Below are 20496 nucleotides of genomic sequence, written 5' to 3'. Positions count from 1 at the left end.
TTCCATTAGGTGCAGGGACTTTGTTTTCTCACCACTTTATCCTTAGCCCCAAAGCATGCCTGGCACATGGTGAGAACTTTCTATTCACTGAATAATGTGTAAACTTATCACGTTCCAAGAAGGTCCATTGGAATCACCATTGGAAGTATATTCCACTTAAAGATTAATTGGTGGAGAATTGATATCTTTTCACTTTTCAATCTTTCCATTCAAGGATGTGGCATTTTCTCTTTATTGTTTTATTTTATGTCCTTCTGGGGGAAAAAAATCTTCTTGTAAGTCTTGGACATTTCTAGTTACATTTATTGCTAGGTATTTGAAGTTTGTTCATGGTTTCTTCTCTTGTGAATAGAAATCTTTTAATTTTTCTATTATATTTTATTTGTGGTTTTAGTTTATTTGCGTCAGCAGGCCTGTGTTCATTGTGGGGTCTCAAAGGGAGGATATATTTCCTTGCCCTTTCCAGTTTCTAGACCCTGCCTACATTCCTTGGCTTGTGGCCCCATCCTCCATCTTTAAAGCTCATCAGTTCAACCTTAAGTTCTCTCTGGCCCTGATCTTCTTGTCTCCCTCTTTTAAAGACCCTTGTCATCTGGATAATCCAGGATAATCTCCCTATTGTAATCACATTTGCAAAGTCTTTATGCCATGTAAGGTAACATGGTTACAGATTCCAGGGACTAGGATGTGAACATCTTTGAAGGGACCATTATTCAGCCTACCATGCTTGTGCTTACAGATATGTAGAAAACGATTAGTTTTTCTATGTTCTTGTCTTTGGGTGCATTTTGCCAAATTCCTATTATTTTTCTGTTGTTTTCAAACAATTGCATATTTGTTTTTCAGTTGTTTTTTTAATTTACTGTCAGTTGCATAATTTGTTCCCTTTCTTTCTGGTATTTATAGCTCATTTTTTTCCTTGCCTCGTTCTGCATTGTCTAGAATCTCCTGACTAATGCTAAATAATAGCTGTGAAACCATGCATCCTTGGATTGTTCTTAACTTTATTAGAAATTGTTTTACCACTGAGTATTGTGGTTTCTAATAAACATTCTTTTAAATCAAGGAGTTTTTATCAAATTAAATCCTAGTTTACTAAGATTTTTAGGCAGGAATGTACATTAGATGTATTAACCATTATGATTATAAAAGTGACCATATGGTTTTTCTCTTTCAATCTATTCATAGCTTTCCTAGTAATGATCATCTCCGTATTCCTGGAGTAAATCTCCCTTGTTTATAGTGTATTGTTCTTTGAATGTACTGCTGACTTCTATTTGTTAATATTTTATTTTTGTATTTATATTAATACGTGAATTTAGCATAGTGTGTTTAGTAATTGGTTGTGCCATCCTTGTACACCTTGGGCATTGTGGATTATCCAGTCATACTGAGTGAATTGGGAAACTTTCTACCTTTTTGTATAGTCTGGAACTGTTTAAATACTATTGAAGTTATATGCTTTTTGAAAGTTTCATAAATGTTAGTTTCCTTGGGCCACTACTACTTATCTCTAACCATCTTCCTTACCTTCCTTAAAGGTTGCTTTATCCTGAATCATCCATACTTTATTCCTTACTCTGTCTTACAACATTTGAAGAATAGCTTGTGACCTGTGGAACAGGTTTTCTCTGGGCAAAGCTGCCCCATCCATAAAGAGGGGTCACATCTATCAACTAGGCTTCATTCATAGGAACCTGTTGGTCCAGGGGCTTACACAATAAAGGTTTGGCTCCCATGAGATTTTCCTTTTTTTCACGTGCTTTGGGAGTTGTCTTTATCACTTATTAATCATCACAGTGTTCCTATGAAACTTCTTAGCAAGTCTGATGTATTATTTTCAGTTTAAGGACAGGGATCATCATTGAAGGAAATAACCTTTGATACCAGAGCTTTGAATAACCAGTCTTTTTAAAAATTTATTTTTTTATTGAAGTACAGTTGAATTACAGTGTTGTTTGAATAACTAGTCTTTATTTTAAAAAGCTTGGGGGATGTGCCTCTGTATTATATGGTACCAGTACTGAACTGTCTTTTGGATTCATTACCATGAAATTGAGCAGAGACCAATGAATGCTTCTTTGATCATAAGAGGTGAGGAAGCCCAAACCGAGAGGGACCACTCCCCCCTTTTCATCATGAAAAGCCTGACTGCTTGAGGTAGACTTTTTCATTTCCTCAAGGAGTAATTCTCAGTTCTCTGCCGAAATGTTACTCTCAGCTCAGAATTTCAAACTGATGCTTGTTTGTCTAAATGAGGTTGTCCAAGGCCAGGACAATGAGTCGCTGTTTTCGCTTAGTAAACCAAGGGAATTTGCAGTGAATCGACTTAAATAATTTTTTAAGAAGGATTCTCTGACTGGGTATCTTTTGATCTTAAATCTTTCATCAGGACTGTGTTTTTACATAAATATAAAAATGGTGTTTCTTGGACTGCTACCACTGATTTCTAAATTAAAATACTGCTGAAGTCATCCTCTGTAAACGCTTATCCTTGGAATATTGTTCCATTAAAAGGTAGTATTTTGGTATAAGGTGTAAGTTGATTTCTCATTCTTTTCCCCTTGCAGTAAAACAGACCATCAGGAACATTTCAATATTTAATGAAACCTGCTTGAGATGGAGAAGTATGAAGACAGCTGATATAGAGGAGATGTATTTAGTAAGTTACTGAAAGTTACTCTGTTTATAGGTGTTTGTCTTGTGTGGGAGGTTCAAAAAATATCAACAAACCAAAAAAACTACTTATATAGCTGCCCTTATCAGTGGAAGATTTGTAGTGACAATTGCAGTAAGAAACAAGAAAGTGGGCACTTCTGCTGCATATTTGAAGACAGAGACCTTGGGGATTGATGAGAAAATCATGAGAGGTTCTTGGTGCAACATAGCCTGATGCAGAGCTGATGTTCAGGCAGTGTCATGGAAGGAAGCCAGTGGCTCTTGCATGGGTGTGTCTCTCCACACCAGTGCCTCTGATCAGGGTCTGAATGTGTTGCCTGGAGAGTCAAGGGGAACTTCTAAAGCTAGATGTGGTTGTGAGTAACAAAGGTAAAGACCATGGGATGAGCTGCAACTAGAAGCAATTAAGTAGGAAGAAAAGTGCATCTATTGGCCCAGGTGCTGGGATGTTACAGTAAAGTGTAGGGAATGTCAGAAGGGGGTGGGCAGAGGAGAAAAACTCTCCCCAGGTTTTACCAAACCGACTAGGATTACTCTAATGCAGCAGTCCCCAGTCTTTTCGGCACCAGGGACCGGTTTCGTGGAAGACAATTTTTCTACCGCTAGGGGGTGGGGGGATGGGTCAGGCGGTAATGCGAGCGATGGTAAAGCAGACAAAGCTTCGCTCGGTCCACCGCTCCCCTCGTGCTGTGTGGCCTGGCTCCTCACAGGCCGTGGACTGGTACCGGCCTGCGGTCCGGGGATTGGGGACCCCTATCCTAATGCACGTTCTGCTCTGGGAGAAGCCTTAGTTCAGATTCTTAATTTTCTCTCTAGGAAATTGTTCTTTGGTCTTGCTCCTGTGGTTTTGCCAACAGACTTTCACATTGGGCATGTGCCGTTATATGTGTGCGAACAAGAAAGAGAAAGTTGTCGGTGTTGGGGCCTCGAGTTTTCGTGCATTTTGATTTAAAAATATGTTTATGATACTGATAATATTGTAATTACAATATTTACGGTATTACAACTCTAATATTTGCTTCCTGCCGTATTTCACTTTCTGAAGGAACTTTAGAGTCAAGAGTAAGAGAGTGTGAGAGAAAGGGTAGGTATCCAGGCATTCAGAGCCTTTCAAGCTAGCAATTCACCTGGTGAACTTTTCTGTTTTAGTTCCACATTTGGGGCCAGAGATGGTATCAGAAGGAATTTGCCCAGGAAATGGTCTTTAATATCACTGCCAGCAGCCAGGCTCCTGAGACTTGTTTGGACCTGAGGCCAGGTACCAACTACAGTGTCAGCGTCCAGGCTTTGTCTTCTGAACTTCCTGCGGTCATCTCCCTGACAACGCAGATAGCAGGTAAATCTTGAATAACAGCATTTGGATGAACGAAGTCGCCGCAGAGCTGTATAGGCTCAAATAAAGAGGCACACTATTACTTTCTATCTTTATATAATGAGCTTTAAGAGAAAGAGGAAGAAGGACGTGAAATTGGAGAGGGGAACTAAGGGGACTGCAGCCTGAACTGCAATGTTTTATTTCTTAAAAAGGTACCTGAAACAAAATAGGAGCATTGAAGAAATCTGGGTAGTGTGTACATGAGTGTTGGTTAAATTCCTTCTGGATATTTAAAATATTTCATACTTAAAAAGAATTTTTCCTATTACTCTTTCTTTCTCGATAACATATTTAATTGTTATTCTGTTACAAGTACCTTAAGAGTAGGTTACTCTCAGGGAAAAATGACTGGCAGTCCCACTCTAGTCCCCTAGAAAATTCACTTTTCACTCATTTTCTCATGTCTCCTCAAATCTGTGATGCTCACTCCATCCCCCAACACACACACTCTGAGCTAATATTCAGACTATTAGCTTCTTGTTTCTTACTTCACTGAGGAATTAGAAGTAATCAGGTGAGGGGGTGGTGGTGGGATGAATTGGGAGACTGAGATTGACATATATACACTAATATGTATAAAATAGATAACTAATAAGAACCTGCTGTATAAAAATAAATAAATAAATAAATAAAATTAAAAAAAAAAAAAAGAAGTAATCAAGTGAGGACTTTCCACTCCCAAATCTCCCATTGTTGCCTTCATGCAGAACCTATATTTTATCTTCTCTCTTGTCCCCACTCCTAAGGCGAATCCTCCCTCAACCCCGTCATCCCTTCTTGCCTCATCCTCAATTCCCTCCAGTAAAGAATTAGTCCCAACCCTGCACAAGCATGTTGTAATATCTCATTTTTAAATGAAAACATAGAAAAGATAAGCACACTTCTTTTGATCCCATATTCCCTCCAGCTAGTCTGCCTTCTCTCAGCCCCTCGTTACAGTAAAACTCCTTGAAAGAATGTTGTGTAGGCTCCACATCCTTACCTCCTCTTCTTTCTGTAACTGGTTCCAGGCCAGAGGCACTTGTCCTCAATGCTTTACTGGAAGTGTCTCCATCTTGCAAAACCCACTGCCCGATTTTGTTCTTACATGATTTTCTCTACAGCATTTGGCAGTCCATCCTTGAAACACCTTTTCTCTTGGCTTTTGGATCCTTCTACCTTGCTGGCTGCTCCTTCTCAGTTTTTTTTCACTGGGTCCATCTATTGGGTTGGCCAAAAATATCGTTCGGGTTTTGCCATAAGAGCTTCCAAAGAACCCAAATGAACTTTTTGGCCAACCGAATACTTTTATTGATGCCCCGCCCCTCGCTTTCTTCTATTCCTTTTTCTTCATTATTTACTCTTTTTGCCTAGGCGATCTCTACCAGTTTCATGGCTATAAACATTACCTATGTGCTGAGCATTCCCAAATATGTATCCTAGTCCCAATCTCTCCTCTGAGCTCCAGACTCATGTATCCACCTGTCTCCTAAACATATCCTATTGAACATCTAATAGGCAAACCCAGTAGAACTTTTGATTTCTCACCTCTTCCCTCACCCCCAAATCCACTTCCACCCAGGCTTCTCTATCTCAGTTATTGGCATTCCTTTTCACCAACTGCTCAGGCCAAAAAGGAATCATAATTGATTCTATCTCTCCCACCATTTCTAGTCCATCAACAAGCTGGCTTGTTTCTGAAATAAACATTCTGAATCCAACCACTTCTCCCCGCCTTTGCCTTTACCACTAGCAACCTAATCCAAGCCAGCAACTTCTTGCTTGGACTCCTGCAATAGCATTCTAACTCTTCTCCCTGTTTTCACAGTTGCCTATCACCTGCTGCCCTAAGTCTTAATCTTCACCATAACTTTAAAAACATCACTCAAAGTGTCATACTGAATGAATTAAGTCAGACGGAGAAAGACAAATATCATGATATTGCTTATATGAGGAATCTAAAAAAATGGTACAAATGCACTTATTAACAAAACAGAGTCACAGATGTAAAAAACAAACTCATGGTTACCAGGGGGAAAGGAAGGGAGGGATAAATTGGGAGATTGGGATTGACATATACACACTACTATATATAAAATAGATAACTAATAAGGACCTACTATATAGCACAGGGAACTCTACTCAATACTCTAATGACCTATATGGGAAAAGAATCTAAAAAAGAGTGGACGTATGTATATGTATAACTGATTCACTTTGCTGTACAACTGAAACTAACACAACATTGTAAATCAACTATACTCCAATAAAAATTAATTTAAAAATGCATATAAGAACATGTCATCCCCAGCTCAAAACGGTCCTATGAGTTTGCATTAGTGTTCTAACGGAATCCACGTTCCTTACCATGGAACATGGAGTCTGGCTCCTGCCTACCTCATTGACCTCATCTCCCTCTGCCCTCTCCCTTTCTCACGAAGGAGCAGCATCCTTCCTTGCTATTTCTCAAACAGGTCAAACTTGTTCTTGCAATCAGGTATTTCCATTTGCTGCTTAATCTTCGTGGGACACTCTCTCCACATGGCTTCTTTATAAATCACTCGGGTTTCTGCTCAAGTGCCATTACCTAGAGAGCCTCTCCCTGCCCATCCTTTCAAAAATCATCTCCCATTGCCACCCCATCACTCTATCCATTTCCTCTGCTTGAATTTCTTCATAGAACTCGTTTTCAGGACTTGTATTTTAAAATTTACTTGTTTATTTTCCCCTACGAAAATAGGAACTCTTTGAAGACAGAGGTTTTTGTCTGTGTGCTCTACATTGAATACCCAACACATAAGGACAGTGTGAGCACACGTAAGGACAATGATAGCACAACAAAAGAATATTTTTGTAATGAATGCATACGAGGGCTAACCCCCAAATGGCCAGCGGGTGGTATTGGCATTGAAGAAATGCCTGGATAGTTAATAAAGGCTTTAGACCAAAAAGAATTCACCAGCTTTGGGGCTGGAAAGAGATGTTCAATTTGGGCATTTTTTCCCATGGTGACATCAAAATGGATAGCTATTCAGTCTCCTACTCTTTGGTCCTTCTCATGTTTGGATGGTTTGCGTTGCTGATTCACATTAGCATTTCATATTTTTTGAGTTGGGGAGAGGGAGTTTCATCTCGATGAGACACTTATTTCTACCTTGTTCTGTACGCTAAGTATTGCCCCGTAGCTCAAGCACCCTGTGTCTGTGTTCATGGCCACCAGGGGACACTGTGGAGCTGTTTAAGTTCACTGAAACCACGACTGCATGTTTTTCAGTCTACTTTAAAGAATTAGCAATTTTTAAAAAGTGTGAAAATTCAAGTTGTTAAGATCTTATGAAAGAGTAACTAAACAAATAAAATAAGAACAAACCCCAAGCCCTCTCTTTAATAAGAGAACCATATATTGATGTGAAGAGGTATGCCTTTTTGCCTAAGATGTGGCTTTGTTTCAGCAAAATTGTGAACTTTTGAATTTTACCCGAAATGTGAGGCAAGGGGTTTGGACGTGGAATACGCAGCAGCTGATTTCCCAGAAGAAAAGTGAATGGAATTTCCCTTCTGAGTGTCTTACATTAAGCTAAATCTTACTGATGGGAACAGGATGAAAACGAGTGCTTTAAATATATTGCTGACCTCAGAGGAGAGTGAAAGCTTTTGGAATGTTGAAGGACAGAGGCAAGTGTTGTAGTGGCAATGGAAGAGGGTGCTGGTGAGAAAGGTGGTAAGATGGAGAGGCTATCACAGTGCTTTTGACTCATGGCCCACGTGCTTCCGCAGGCAGCCCATTGATGGGAATTCATCAGAATAGTGCCACCATTTATACTCCCTTATGTAAGAACAAACTTTCATTCTTGATGTAGACCCAAAGGGTCAGAAGAGCTGCCCCACACTGGTTATGCTATTTTCTAGCCAAGTCAAAAAGCTTGTAGGCAAAATTTTCTCATAGAGAGAGGGAGAGAACCAGAGAGGAGGAAGTGGAGGGAGGGAGAGAAAGAGAGAGAGAGAGAAAGCAAGTGCCTGCAGGAATGTAAAGATAAACCACTTATTCCACACAATGTGGTGATCATTTGAGGTTGAATGTTTATTATGGAACCAAGAATGCTGGAAGAGAAAAGGGAAACGAATATGTAAAGGAAATCATTCCTTCCCAAGTCCACCTTCAATACCAAGGCTGGCAATGTACACGGGAACTTTCCCATCTCTACCTGCATTCGTAATAAGAAAAACAATGTACTTTTTCAGATGTTCAGGAAAGCCACTGAAAACACAGGTATATCCCAAGTGTTCTCAGGCTATCCCTCTAACAGAGAGGTCCAGTCAGGATAGCTCTAATTCCCCCTACAGGGCTGGGGACCACTGCCCCCTCCTCTGACCCCTCCTCTCTTACTGTTAAGTGTCCTCAGGAAGGACCGTGCAGGACCAGGTGTCTTGACGTTCTTCTGCTGTGAGCTTCTCTTCCACAAACCATCCAAGGACTGTGCACTCCTGTGTCCTCAGTGAGGACTTTGTCTCCTCAGGCTGGTTCCAGGGTACCACGCTTATTCCTGCTGTTTCCCCTGGCTCCGAGTGGGTAGGAACTGCCCCGGAGGTTAGGAGAGGAGTTGGCCTTCATCCCAACTGTTTTTCTTCGTCCAGGCTCTCTCAAAGTCTTTCACGGACACAGGTTCTTTGACATCTGAGGACCTAATGTTAAGTCAGGCCAGGAGGGAGGCACACATGTCCTTCTATACCTCCATGGGCCACCTGTTCCTCTCATCCCCAGAAATCTCCCAACTACTTTCCAGCTTCAAATCAAAACCTAGCCTCTCAAGGAAATGGCTATATGGGGATGGATATCTCCCCACTCTTCTCACTGAAAGCATCTGCATCCCTGCTGAGGCCCCACTGAGACAAGATGGTACACCACAGAGGAAAATGGGCTGGATGTGTTATGTTCCTATATTAACGCTAGCTTTTTACAAAATATGGATGGGAAAGTTTCTTTACATCAGAAGCCTAAAAACCGGGGTTTCTGTGTGTTATAGAAGTGGGGGAAGGGTATGCTGCAACTTAACAACTTAATTCAGTGAATACCTATTGATTGGTTATGTACAAAGACCGGTGCCAAGTGCTGAAGGGGAGATAAAGATAAAAAGAAGATTGTTCCTTCTTCCTGGGAAGCCAAGTCTCATAACCTTATTGATGGGGGAGATGCAGCTCACCTTGTGATATCTGATGACTTATGGTGTAAGCTCCATTTGCTCTATTGCCATCAATTTCAATTTATCATGCCTTGAGTGGGGGCCGTGGTCCAGTTGGGGAGATGCTGAGGATTAGAAAAGAACCATTGGGTGTCTTTATTTTTATACATTTATTTATATGTATTAGTTCCTTGCATTTACTTGAAGTTTATAGCATAAGGTTGCGACCTTTGTTTAGATTTAGTGCAGATAAAATTTTCTTTTACTTTTTTTTTTGGTTCATTTTAATGGGTTTTAGAGGAATTTTAACACATTTGCACTTCTGTTACCTCCTTCCTCTCATTGATTTTAATAGTTTGCTTACATTAATGGTTTTAATCTTTTGTTATACGTATTACACCCCCAGGTTATTTACTCTTTAATTTTCTTGTCAATATTCTTTTTGACATTTAGACATTTTAAGTTTTCATGTAATCAATTCTATTGATTCTTTTATAGTTTCTGCCTCTGGTCATGCCAAGAAAAGCCTTCCCCACCCTGAAAATCAGATCAATAATTTTTATTCTCTACTATTTTCAAATGCTTCTTAATGGTTTTGCTTTTCACATTGAAGGTTAGACCCATTTGGAATTTGTTTAAATGCGTGTATAAGGCTAAATTTACATGGTAATTTTTTTCCCCCAGATGATAAGCCAGTTTCCCCATCACCTTTGGAATGACTGTCCAGGCCACACACTATATTCTCATTTATTTATTTGGGTCTCTTTCTCGATTGTCTAGCTTCTTCCATTGCTTTGCCTATCCTGTGCTTGTACTTTCCTATTTCAGTTATTGTAAATTTATAGTATATTTAATATTTTGTAGGACAAGTCCTGCTTCATTGCTTTTTTCCTGACTCTTCAAAGTTTTCTCAGATGGTAGCCTCCATAATTTCCTTTGTCACTTGCTTCTAGTAGAGAATGGATACTGTTGACACCTAAGGGTAGTAATGAGTATGTCCCCTCATCTCACATACTCAGGGTGAAAGAACTCCAGCCTAGACACGACCCACTTCTTGCCTTGGGTCTGATTTGGTTTAAATCAGTAATGAAGCCGATGGAAAGGAGAGCAGATCTGCCATAGACAGCAGTTTGGGGGATGGGAAACAGCACCTTGGAAAATATGGCTGGAAGTTAAGGTTATTTAAGCTCAAAAATGTGGCGAAGAACCAGCCTGATGAAGTCCAGGCTTTCACATTCGAGAGAAAAGGCAGACTGTTTTCAAGGTGGGGAAGGCCTTGAGCAGGCAGAGCAGAAAGCAGCCTAGAAGTCACGTGTTGATGGAATCAGCTGCATGGCAGTGGCACATTTAGAATGGCAAGAATGACGCTGGGGCTGAAAAGGGGCAGCGGGGCACAGAACAAGCAGGCGATGGCCTTCCTGCCCCCGCTGTGGGCCCGCCTTCGCCAAGCTGGGCGAGCACTTCGTTCTGCTGTTCCTGGGGTGGGTGAGAAACCTGGTGGTTTTAAAAGGTTAGCCAAGAGATTAGAGGACCTGGAGTTATTAATCTCAGAGAAGAGCAAACAGAGGAATAACTTGAGCCTAAGGAGAGTTCTCACACAGAAAAGAGTAAACAGTTAATCTGCCTCTGGGCTGAAAACAGGAAATGCGTGATAAAAACCACTTACTTTACCGTGATGACAAAACATCATGAATGAAAGGGCATTTCATTGATAGCCTGAATGGCTGAGTGCAGAGATACAGTAAGTCCCCTACATATGAACCTTCAAGTTGTGAGCTTTCAAGGATGAGAACGTGCGTTCGCACGTCCAATCATGTAAGTTAGTTCACGTGTCTGGCGTACATTGTCACATGCGTGCATCCTCTACAAGTGGTTGTGCTTTTGTGTACTTTACTGTACAGAACTGTATAGAGTACAGTAGTACGGTATCTTTATTTCAAGCCCAGGATGACCAGAAGCAAGAATAAAAGCCGCGGTGATGTAGCTGGTACTGCTAAGAAGCGCCAGGAATTGGAGGCCCAGAGAAAGGATGAAGAGAGACAAGAGGAAGAAGAAGTAACTGAAGAACTGAAGAGATTCAAAACACAGGAAATGGCAAGGGGATTTCCTTTATGTGAGGAGGCACTGTTAGTTTTTGAGGCACAGCACCTGCACGTAGAATGGTACACGAAGGTTGCAACAGCCGTTCAGGATTCAATCCAGTGCTATAATGTCATCTATGATGAAAAAAAAAGAGCTAATACCCAGATATCACTGGATCGTTTTTTCAAGAGGGTAAATAGAATTGAATCCAGCAAGGAACCAGAACCTGTGCCATCAACGTCAGGTGTGAGTAAAATTGCAGCTTGCCCTCCATCTCCTATTGCTGACAATCCTTCAGCTCTGCCATCTCCCACCTCCTCTCCCTCCTCCAGTCAGCAACTCTTCTTACCTGTTCACTCAATGCCAGCCCCTGTATGCCAGCTGTTGTACTGTACTACTGAACTTTTCAAGGTACTGTACTGTAAGATTAAAAATGTTTTCTTTATTTTTGGTTTCTTTGTTTTTTATGTATTATTTGTGTGAAAAGTATTATAAACCTATTACAGTACAGTACTATATAGCCGATTGTGTTAGTTGGGTACCTAGGCTAACTTTGTTGGACTTACGAACAAATTGGACTTACAGACTCACTCTTGGAGCGGAACTTGTTTGTATGCAGGGGACTTACTGTACTCAAATGCTCACATTTCCCTGGGAAACCTGGTGGGGGTTTTTAAACTGCATTTTCCCCTCTCCCCATTACCGCTGCAGGAAGCTGGCCGTTGTCTTCCTCAGGGGTGTCAGTTATGGAATCTCTTTCTGGACACCTCTTGGAAACAGCATAGACCTTCAACACCGTAGTGTGAGGTCTTAACTGTAGGTGGGGGATTGTTCCCTAACAAACCCACGGATTTATGGAAAACATAATTTGTGTGGCGTATCTGGGTGACTTTGGAAGAAATTCTAGACTTAGCACTGTTTAATAAGAGCTATAGGGGACTCTCACTCGTCCACCTGGTCTTAGATGCCTGGGTTTCCTGGTGGTCGCCCTAGGCCCTCATCTCTTCTCAGATGCGTTTATACCTTCCCCCTGGGCAGCCATAGCCTCTTCTATTGATGACTGACTCCATATCACCATCACAGTTTGCTCCTAAGCTCTAGACCCACATTTCTAACTGCCTGCTGGACGATTTCACAAGCACTTCAAACTTAACAGGTCTAGAAGTGAGCTGCATCTGAACCTTCCCTGCAGACCTTGATGAATGACGTCACCACTGACTCCGTGGCCAAAACCAAAGCCCAGATTCCTTCCCCTTCCTTATCTTCCACCATCTTCTGTTCCGTCTCTGCCCCACGTGTCTCCTCCATCTGCCCCCTCTTCTCCCTTCCGAGTGCCATCACTCGCTTCAGACCTCAGGCACTTCTTACCTAGATTTTGGAGAATCTGTGCTTTTGCTCTTTTCCAATTCATCCTCCAACAGGCGGTCCAAATTGTATTTCTAAAATACACATCTGCTAAGAATCGTTAGATGGCTTCTCATTATTTCTAGGACCTCAGATCTGACCTATACTCACACGTCTCACTTTACTGCCCGCTTCTACCCAGCTGGGACTCAACCTTTCGGGCACACTGAACTCCTGCAGTTCTGTCTCTGCCCACACTCTCTCTCACCTACTGCCCCTGCGTATGTCTGTTTCTGTATTTGATAGGCTCACCCCCCTGCCCTTGGTGTTCTTCCTCTGCACTCCCACCACCCTCTCGTGGAACTTTATCGTAGTTCCAAGCACTGCCTGTTTATAAGACTTTCTCCACTATTAGACTCTGAGCTCCTGGAAAGCAGAAACCGTCTTCCATAGTTGTTTCTCCCAGCCTCACATAGAGGTGCATAGAGGTGGCTAATAAATATTTGTTGAAAGGCAGTGTATGAATAACATATTCAGTAGAGCTTTAAAAATTATCTAGGAAGGTCTAAGTTTTTATTTATTATAATTTGAATTGAGAATTTTCGCCCCAAAGCTATTTTCTAATTGGGTAAATAGAGTCTTGAGTGTCTATTTTGGCCTCTTAGTCCTAATTTCACTGTGGCAGGATTCAGAGGAATTTCGGGGGGGGGGGTCATATTTTATTCTTTCTCTTTCTCTCTTCCTCCCTCCCTTTATAAATCTCATCCACTTGATAGCACTGTGGAGAAGATTAAATGAGATGAGGCATATACAGGACACATCTATGTATGTGTTGTGTGCCCAACACATGTAAGCTGTGTTACTCACAAGGCAGAGTGGCAGCTGGTACATTTATACCATGAATATAACTCCCAGTTAGATGCTAGAACGCTGGTGTCAACCAATCAACCAACATTCTCCTCCCTGTGGAATATCTATTTGGGAAATCTGGTTGCTGGGGAGAGCAAGATAAGGACAGACAGCTGTGTGATTATAAAGGATCTAGAATTCTAGGGAATTCCCCGGTGGTCCAGCGGTTAGGACTCCGTGCTTTCACTGCCGAGGGCACAGGTTCGATCCCTGGTGGGGGAACTAAGATCCCACAAGCTGCACGGCGCAGCCAAAAAATATATATATAATAATAATAATAATAATAATAAATAAACTGTTCCTAAAGGATCTAGAAGTCTGATAAGCTGGTCTCCCCACCAAATAAGAACCTATTTGCCAAGTTAATTGAAATGCCCACAGCATCCACCGTCTGTCAGTGCTGGGGCATCGTTTTTTTTTAATTGTAATAAAATATATACAACATAAAATGTACCATTTTAATTATTTTTCAGGACACAATTTATTGGCATTAAGTACATTCGCAATGTTGTAAACCATCACCATTATCTATTTCTAAAATGTTTTCATCACCCCAGACAGAAACTCTGTTGACCATTAAACAATAACTCCCCATTTCCTACACACCCCCTCAACCCTTGGCAACCTCTAATCTATTTCTGTCTCTATGGATTTACCTGTTCCAGATATTTCACGTAAGTGGAATCATGCAATAGTTGTCCTTCTGTGTCTGGCTTATTTCATTTAGCCTAATGTGTTCAAGATTCATCCACATCAGAGCATGTGTCTGAGTTTGCTCATCTCTTCTTACATGAAAACTTTCCTCTTGATGCCCCATGAGGACCACTTTTTTCATGCTTCTGCTCGTTCTGATCATACCCCCCTTCTTCTTTTCAACATGTTTTCAGAGCCTCCCCTTCCGGAAGTAGACTTTTTCACTGTGCACGGAGGGCCTTTACCACGCCTGAGACTGAGGAAAGCCAAGGAGAAAAATGGACCCATCAGGTCAGTAGAGGCCTCTTTTCCATGGCTGCCCAGTGATCTCCATGGAGTGTTTTGAAAACTTTGGTTTGAGTGAGGACGAGACTTCTCTTTAGGTGGCTGCACTGGAGTAGTTGAGTCAGTGCAGTCAGTGCCTCATTTTTTGTTTCCTTGGGTACAGACTGGGCCTTTAATTCCAACTAGCACCCTCCCTAATGAACAGAGAGACTTGTAAAGGACCAGAGACAAGCATTTGGGCAGCTGAGCTCGAGAAATTAAATCCGTTCCTTTGGTCATTAGATGAGCACTGGTTGGGTGCCAGTGACATGTCAGGCTATCACTTGGCACTCACGCCTCCAGGTACATCCTTTAGTGATGGTGGATCAGAAGCATCATTTCATTTACCAAAGACAGAATATATTTTCCTTTATTTAAGGATGACCTTGGGGGGTGTGTAGTGCTTTCTTTTTTATTTATTTATTTATTTATTTATTTATTTATTTATTTATTGAAGTATAGTTGATTTACTATGTTGTTACAATCTCTGCTGTATAGCAGAGTGACTCAGTTATACACATATAGACATTCTTTTTTTAAATATTCTTTTCCATTATGGTTTATCACAGGATATTGAATATAGTTCCCTGAGCTATACATTAAGAGTTTGTTGTTTATCCATTCTAAAGTAATAGTTTGCATCTACCAACCCCAAACTCCCAGTCCATCCCTCTCCCTCCCCTACTCCCATGTGTGTAGTGATTTCTGGAAGAGTCATTTGGATAATTCTAATTCATTCTTGTATTGAGATATGAGCAAGACACTGCATTGTTAACAACTGCTTCTGGGACTCCAGGTGGTATTAGGATGGAATTAATTGACCTCAGTTGCTGGACTACCTTGTGTGCAATTAAGCTTTTTATTTACAAAGGTCATGGCAGGATTAGGAAAGCAGAAGTATTCCCTTTTTAGAGAGGAAAATTGAGGTTTGCCTAGAGAGATGAGTAACTTACTGACAGTAACAAATCAAGGAGATGGCAACAACCTGTTTCCTTGACCTAACTTACACTGCCTATGTCTCTCCTGACCCTTCAGTCTATGACCCTGCTGTACAATCAAGGTAAAATTCGTGAGGTATCACAAAACTATAAAAAGGAAAGTCTATCGATATTATGTGTGTCCATTTGTAATGAAACTTGAGCTTTTTGTGTCTATTAGTTTGAGTTCAGTAAGTGCTCGAAAGTCTTTCCAGGCATGGATATGGCCTAAGTTGTTCTGTTTCTTGATTCCTGACAAGTTACTGGAAGGCATTGTAATTCTGTTGCTATAAGGAGAACAGAAGTTGTGATCTCACTGCCTGAGAGAATTTGCAAGACGTACGTGATATTTAGACCAGATGATTATGTAAGGCAGAAAGAAAAGCCAAATGACAGTCTATCCTGTGGCTCTGTGCCGGCCAGTGCCTCCAAAACAGGAAGTGGAGAGCTGTGAGTCATTCAAGGGAGGGTGGTGGTGAGAAAGAGGGGAGAAGTCCTTCTAGAGCAGTCATGCTCTAAACAGCCACAACTGCTTCCCCAACGTCATCGGGGCTAATTACCAGCAGGCAATTGGGGAGTTTTCTTGGCCCGACTACCTGGTTTGAGCTGGGGGTAACAGCACTGCCAGTGTGTGACAGGCCGGAGTCTGCCTTGTACATTGTCAGGGGACAGTGCCTTGGGCACATGGTGGAGCAGGGGCTCTGGGGCCACACCTCCCTTCCTTAGCTTGGTGATCTTGGGTGGATGAGGCAGCCTGTGGCTGGGCTGTCTTAATGCTAGTGTCTCCCACACTTGCCAGATTACCAGTGTACCTGGGGTGCTTTATCAGCTGTATGAATTCCCAGACTCTACTGGAGATTTTGATTCAGTAGGTCTGGGATGGGGGCTGGGAATTTGTACAACTATCAAACAACTTGGGTGATTATGATCATGCTAATTGGGGAGACTGCTTTACGCGTCATGAATGGTGCCTCTACTGGGCAACGTTCAGAACCAAAAGAGTTCAGGTGAGCCTTGAACTTGCACTTGAATATTACCACCTACCTGGAAAGATGAGAGGGACTTGAAGATGTGCTTACGGACAGCATGGAGTCTGCTGCCTATTTACTTTCTTACCTGCGGCCATGATTCATAGGGATGTCTTCAAGTCCCCAGGAAAGTTTGTTGTTATAAGTGTTCCGTTGTTGGCAGTGGAGGCTTAGTAAATGTTTACTGGTGATGGCAGTGACAACTCATTGCCCTGCAGGCTTTACTTTGTCCCTTTTGTAGAAAGCCCTATGCTGAAAGTGAACCCAGAAACTTTGTGGAAATCAGGGGCCTGAGGACACCTAGGAATTTGGGGAGCCTGGTTGGTGGATAGTTTCCAAATCCAACACCTGCTGTTGGGGAGGACTCCCTTTTCTTAACCTAGTAACTCATGAGCTCTTAGGAAGCAGGAGATGGGGCATTACGAATGTGGAGCAGGAAGCGTATACTTATTGGTAAAATAGAATTATGTGTGCTAATGAGTTTTGGAAATTACCCTAATCGTATTTGGTGCTGATGCATGTTTTTCTTCTTTACTGAAATTTCAACTCAAGAAACATTAGTGAGGAATCAGTCACAGCCAAAGAACTGTGCAAGGGTTTGCAAGGATACAAGAGTAAATCATTCAATAAAGACGCAGACGTAGAGAATGGACTTGAGGACATGGGGAAGGGGAAGGGTAAGCTGGGACGAAGACAGTGGCATGGACATATATACACTACCAAATGTAAAATAGATAGCTAGTGGGAAGCAGCCACATAGCACAGGGAGATCAGCTCGGTGCTTTGTGACCACCTAGAGTGCTGGGATAAGGAGGGTGGGAGGGAGACACAAGAGGGAGGAGATATGGGGATATATGTATATGTATAGCTGATTCACTTTGTTATAAAGCAGAAACTAACACACCATTGTAAAGCAATTGTACTCCAATAAAGATGTTAAAAAAAAAAAAAGCACACCTATGAACTTAAAAAAAAAAAAAAAGAGTAAATCATTCAAATCCCTGCTATCAAGCCTGATAGAAAAAGCAGACATCCCAACACCTACTATACTAGAGGCAGAAGATGAGTCCCGAATAGATGTGAATAAAAAGAAAGGCGTGATTCATTCTCAGAGTGTTTTTGTTCTTACACTTCCTTTCACTGACAGATTTTCTATTTGGTGGGATAAATAATACTAAAACACATGACAAAAATGACACCTGATTGCTAGCGTGTTTCTTTGTCCACATCTAGGGAACATATGAGATTTTCCCTTTCCGGCTCTTTCAGGATATTGTCAGACTAGATGAACTCATGGTGATCTGTACTCCATGCTTCTCGTTCATTTCACAGGAACTTTGGTATCAGTACGTGAACTGGAGGGAATGTAAATCACACGAGTTCCGTTTTAGGTACCCCATGTGATTGCGTGGAGCCTTTTTGCAGACTTAGTGCATTAACTCTTGTAGGCATTTGGCCTCCATGTGACTGCTAAACTCTTTCCACAGCTGGGCTTTATTTGCCCATGTGAAAAACACTGATTAGATCAACTTTAAGACACATACGCTCCGGGCAGTTATACGTGCAGCAACTTCTCCCAGCTAAAGAGGATTTACCGGATAGCCATCTGCAGCCAGAACTTGGAGAGATCCCTCACCCAGTGTCATCTGGCATTAACACTGTTGGTTCCAACTGGAGTTCCATGACTGTGGGATCTGTCAGACCATAAATCCCACACGGGCGAGGACTTTTATGAAGTGTTGCATCTCCAGTGTCTAGAAAAGTGTTGATCTCATAGCAGGTGCTCAACAAATACGAATAAATGAATGAACGAATCCCCCAAGCAAGGATCTGATAGACATTTTCTTTTCTATTCCAGTTCATATCAGGTGTTAGTGCTTCCCCTGGCCCTCCAAAGCACATTTGTTTGTGATTCTGAAGAGGCTACCTCATTCTTTAGCAATGCTTCTGGTGCTGATGGATATGTGACGGCAGAACTGCTGGCCAAGGATGTTCCCGATGATGCCATGGAGATATCTATTGGAGACAGGCTGTACTATGGGAAATATTATAATGCACCCTTGAAAATAGGGAATGATTACTGCATTATATTACGAATCACAAGTGAATGGAATAAGGTATATTTCTTTAAAAACTCTTGTGAATTCTATATTTTCCTCTTCATGTGAAATTTAAATATTTGAACATTTGTTTTCCCAATATTTGAGATGAACACTGCTTGTAAGAACAATAAGAACGTGTTGAATCTTTTCACTTTATAAAGGATGGGCAGGTGAAACCTTTTTGGAGGTTGATATTCTGAACTTGCTGGGGGACCTGTTTGGACTGAACTAGTTTGGGTTCTTAAGCTTCACGAATGCCCTCATCCTATTGCACTGCTGAAGCCTGAGTTGGAGAGGAGCATCTAGATCTTTCTGTCACTTCCCTGTACTCCTGCCAGACTGCTGCCTCTCTTCATTCTCCAGGAAGCCAGCAGGAGGGGCAGATTAAGCTCAGCACTATTTTCTGGCTCTATTTTCTGCTTCCGTTATTTCCTTGGCTATTGCGTAAACCTCACTCTCCTCTCTCCATCCTTAGAAAGGCTATGTTTTTCCAGTGCTGGTTCTTTCTTGAGACATAAAACGATATATTCATTACAGAATGAATAGATGGGGACTTCCCTGGTGGTCCAGTGGTTAAGACTCCGTGCTTCCAATGCAGGGGAGCGTGGGTTTGATCCCTGGTCAGGGAACTGAGATCCCATCTACCATGCGGTGCGGCCAAAAAAGAAAAAAGAATGAATAAATATAATGAGCTGGACAAGCAGAATAGCAAGAGCTGGATGGGTCAGTCAGGGGTGGAAGATCTGGCAGAAACATTGTGATGGTTGCCCTAGGAGGACTCAAGGTTTGGTATCAATTCATATTGGTTGGTAATGGAAACTAGAAAAAATATATTAATATTAATAGAAACATCTCTCGACTGATGAATTTGAGCCATCTTGCATGTAAGGTTCATCACATATTTAAAACTGAAACATGCAATTAAATTCTGTATAGGACACAAGTCAAATGCGCCATTATCATGCTTGATATAAAACTAAGAATATGTCCAAGTAGCAAAAAGTTCTGGTGGTGTTTTGTGGCAGTTATGTAGGGATTAAGAATTGGAAGACTAAAGTCCAGAATATATTGCCCTGAATTTGTTCCAAAGGTGTTTATGACTTAGACAAGGCCTCCTTGCTGGAAAATTACCCGGAGATCCTGACTTGGTGTTTCTAGCCATAGACAACACTGGCAGTACCATATGTGTGCAACTTAGAGATTGCTCAGAGAGCTGCTGTCTCAGATTGAGACTTTGGTCTGGGAGGGTGTATTAGTTATCTTGGGCTGCCATTTCAAAATACCATAGACTGCGTGGCTTAAACAACAGACATTTATTTCTCATAGTTCTGGAGACGGGGAAGTCCAAGGTTAAGGTGCAGGCTGCTTTGGTTCCCCGGGGAGGACCCTCTTCCTGGCTTGCAGACAGCTGCCTTCTTGCTGTGTCCTCATGTGGTGGGGACTGAGTGAGCTCTGATCAGTCTTCCTCATCTTATGGACCCTGATCCCATCATGTGGGCCCTACCCTCATGACCTCATCTAAACCTAATTACATTCCAAAGGCCCTACCTCCAAATAACATCACATTGGGGGTTAGGGCTTCAATGTGAATCAATATCAATTTGGGACACAGAGGGAATGAAGTGGGAGGTTACGATAAGAATTCTAGTTTATAGGGAACTTTCCTGTGATGTCATTGATGCCTCTTTTTCATACAGCTAAGCAGAACACGTGCTTGTTCTTTGAAATAATTTATATTTGGACTCACATATTTGAATTGCTTTTACTTCCCCTGTGGGTTTCAAATATATTAGTGTTGCAGTCATATTAAAATCAGTAGTGATT

The 20496-nt window shown here is 41.7% G+C and overlaps 1 protein-coding gene across 3 annotated transcripts in view; it reads left to right on the top strand.

The window, feature by feature from the left end:
* SUSD1 (sushi domain containing 1) overlaps nucleotides 1-20496 on the top strand; it is a 142351-nt gene that overhangs the window by 86545 nt on the left and 35310 nt on the right. For all 3 annotated transcript variants that reach the window (XR_005020433.1, XM_036856666.1, XM_036856665.1), the window contains exons 11-14: nucleotides 2571-2662; nucleotides 3829-4015; nucleotides 14436-14532; nucleotides 18429-18687. Coding sequence is in view for 2 of the 3 variants with exons in the window: in XM_036856666.1 (XP_036712561.1) it covers nucleotides 2571-2662; nucleotides 3829-4015; nucleotides 14436-14532; nucleotides 18429-18687 (635 nt within the window). In the remaining variant the exon portion in view is untranslated. The remainder of the gene's footprint in view (nucleotides 1-2570; nucleotides 2663-3828; nucleotides 4016-14435; nucleotides 14533-18428; nucleotides 18688-20496) is intronic.

Source organism: Balaenoptera musculus, chromosome 6 (assembly GCF_009873245.2).
Source record: "Balaenoptera musculus isolate JJ_BM4_2016_0621 chromosome 6, mBalMus1.pri.v3, whole genome shotgun sequence".
Lineage (NCBI taxonomy): Eukaryota > Metazoa > Chordata > Mammalia > Artiodactyla > Balaenopteridae > Balaenoptera > Balaenoptera musculus.
Note: the sequence above shows the minus strand (reverse complement) of the source record. Positions and strands in the feature narration are given on the sequence as shown.